The following is a 1483-nucleotide window of genomic DNA, read 5'->3' on the forward strand; positions in this document are numbered from 1 at the left end:
CACACACACACACCCACGCACACACACACGCGCACACACATGCACTAATATAGGCAACCGCACATTCATATACGTACAAGCACATCCAAATATATCTGTACATGCGACATGTTCCTCCATAAATATTTGAATATATATGGATGTATTAATATGTAAATACGCATATATACATGTACGCACATATATGTATACATATGTAATATAATATAATATAATATAATATAATATAATATAATATAATATAATTTATTTACACATCTGTACTATAGTGGTATATAAAATATATAATATATGTGTTTCTGCATATACGTACATACATACATACATACACACACACACACACACACACACACACACACACACACACACACACACACACATACATAATACATACATACATACATACATACATAATAGAAACATAATAGAAAGAATGAAAAAACAAAATACATTTTATCTTTCGCTGGTTTGTCTGAATCATCTGTTATGAGAAATTGGCTGGCAAACTTTTCATATCTTTCATTATTATTTGTCATCCCGTTGATGTCCTTCCCATGAAACAAAATATCATTGGCTGGGTTTGAATCACAATCTCCACAGATTCCCTCCACTTTATTAGCGTATTGTTGAGCCAAACTTATCACCACTTTATGGACACCGTCAAACCTTACAATCAGGCCACCGCCAAACTCCAGTTTCATGTACTGTCCTTCTATCGTTATATTTAACATGCCGTCACTAGTTTTGTAAGGAATTGCCATCTTCTTGCCGTCAACCTAAAAAAGCCCGCATAATAATAATAATAATAATAATAATAATAATAATAATAATAATAATAATAATAATAATAATAATAATAATAATTTGAAAAATAAATCACGTGTTTCCTGTTTTAAAGCAAGAGCTCGCTTTGAAAATGTGCATGAAGGTATTGAAAATTAACAATGTTAAAGTTTAACGAAATTGTTCAACAGAAAATATGAAAAATAAGAGAACAGGATGCACAATATACATATATACTTCTACTGCAGAATTGCAAGGAGAAGGGATGGCTGTCGTGGCTATTCCCAGTCGAGATTGATTGTAGAGGATTTCCTGTGCAGTTAGTATGGAGAATACTTACAACGATTGGATTAAGAGGAAAAGCGCGCAAAGAGAAGCAGTAGAAAGAAACTCTTGCTGGTGATGGTGTCAGAAATGAAAGTCAAGCTGGAAGCCAGGAGGAGATGATAAGCAGTGATTTAACCATCTCTGCTAACGCACCAACGAGAAGGCGTTATGGTTCAAGATTGAAACACTCAATGATTGTTGGATACCATCTGATGGCATTAGTTCCTCCTGGTCAAAGCTACAATCACCAGAGGTGAAAGAAAAGGAAGCATCGTCTTCTTTTGGATGATATTAATGTAATAACACACACACACACACAAACACACACACACACACACACACACACACACACACACACACACACACACACACA

At 34.5% G+C, this 1483-nt stretch overlaps 1 protein-coding gene and 1 long non-coding RNA gene across 2 annotated transcripts in view; one reads left to right on the forward strand and one right to left on the reverse strand.

Annotated features, from left to right (window-relative positions):
* Nucleotides 1–1483, forward strand: part of LOC128250367 (uncharacterized) — an 82499-nt gene that overhangs the window by 69748 nt on the left and 11268 nt on the right. The window lies entirely within an intron of this gene.
* The window catches only part of LOC128250366 (zonadhesin-like), a 16111-nt gene that overhangs the window by 1559 nt on the left and 13069 nt on the right, over nucleotides 1–1483 (reverse strand). Inside the window, exon 5 of the mRNA XM_052975247.1 lies at nucleotides 451–776. Coding sequence (XP_052831207.1) covers nucleotides 451–776 — 326 coding nt within the window. The remainder of the gene's footprint in view (nucleotides 1–450; nucleotides 777–1483) is intronic.

The sequence above is a fragment of the Octopus bimaculoides genome, chromosome 20 (assembly GCF_001194135.2).
Source record: "Octopus bimaculoides isolate UCB-OBI-ISO-001 chromosome 20, ASM119413v2, whole genome shotgun sequence".
Classification (NCBI taxonomy): Eukaryota; Metazoa; Mollusca; class Cephalopoda; order Octopoda; family Octopodidae; genus Octopus; species Octopus bimaculoides.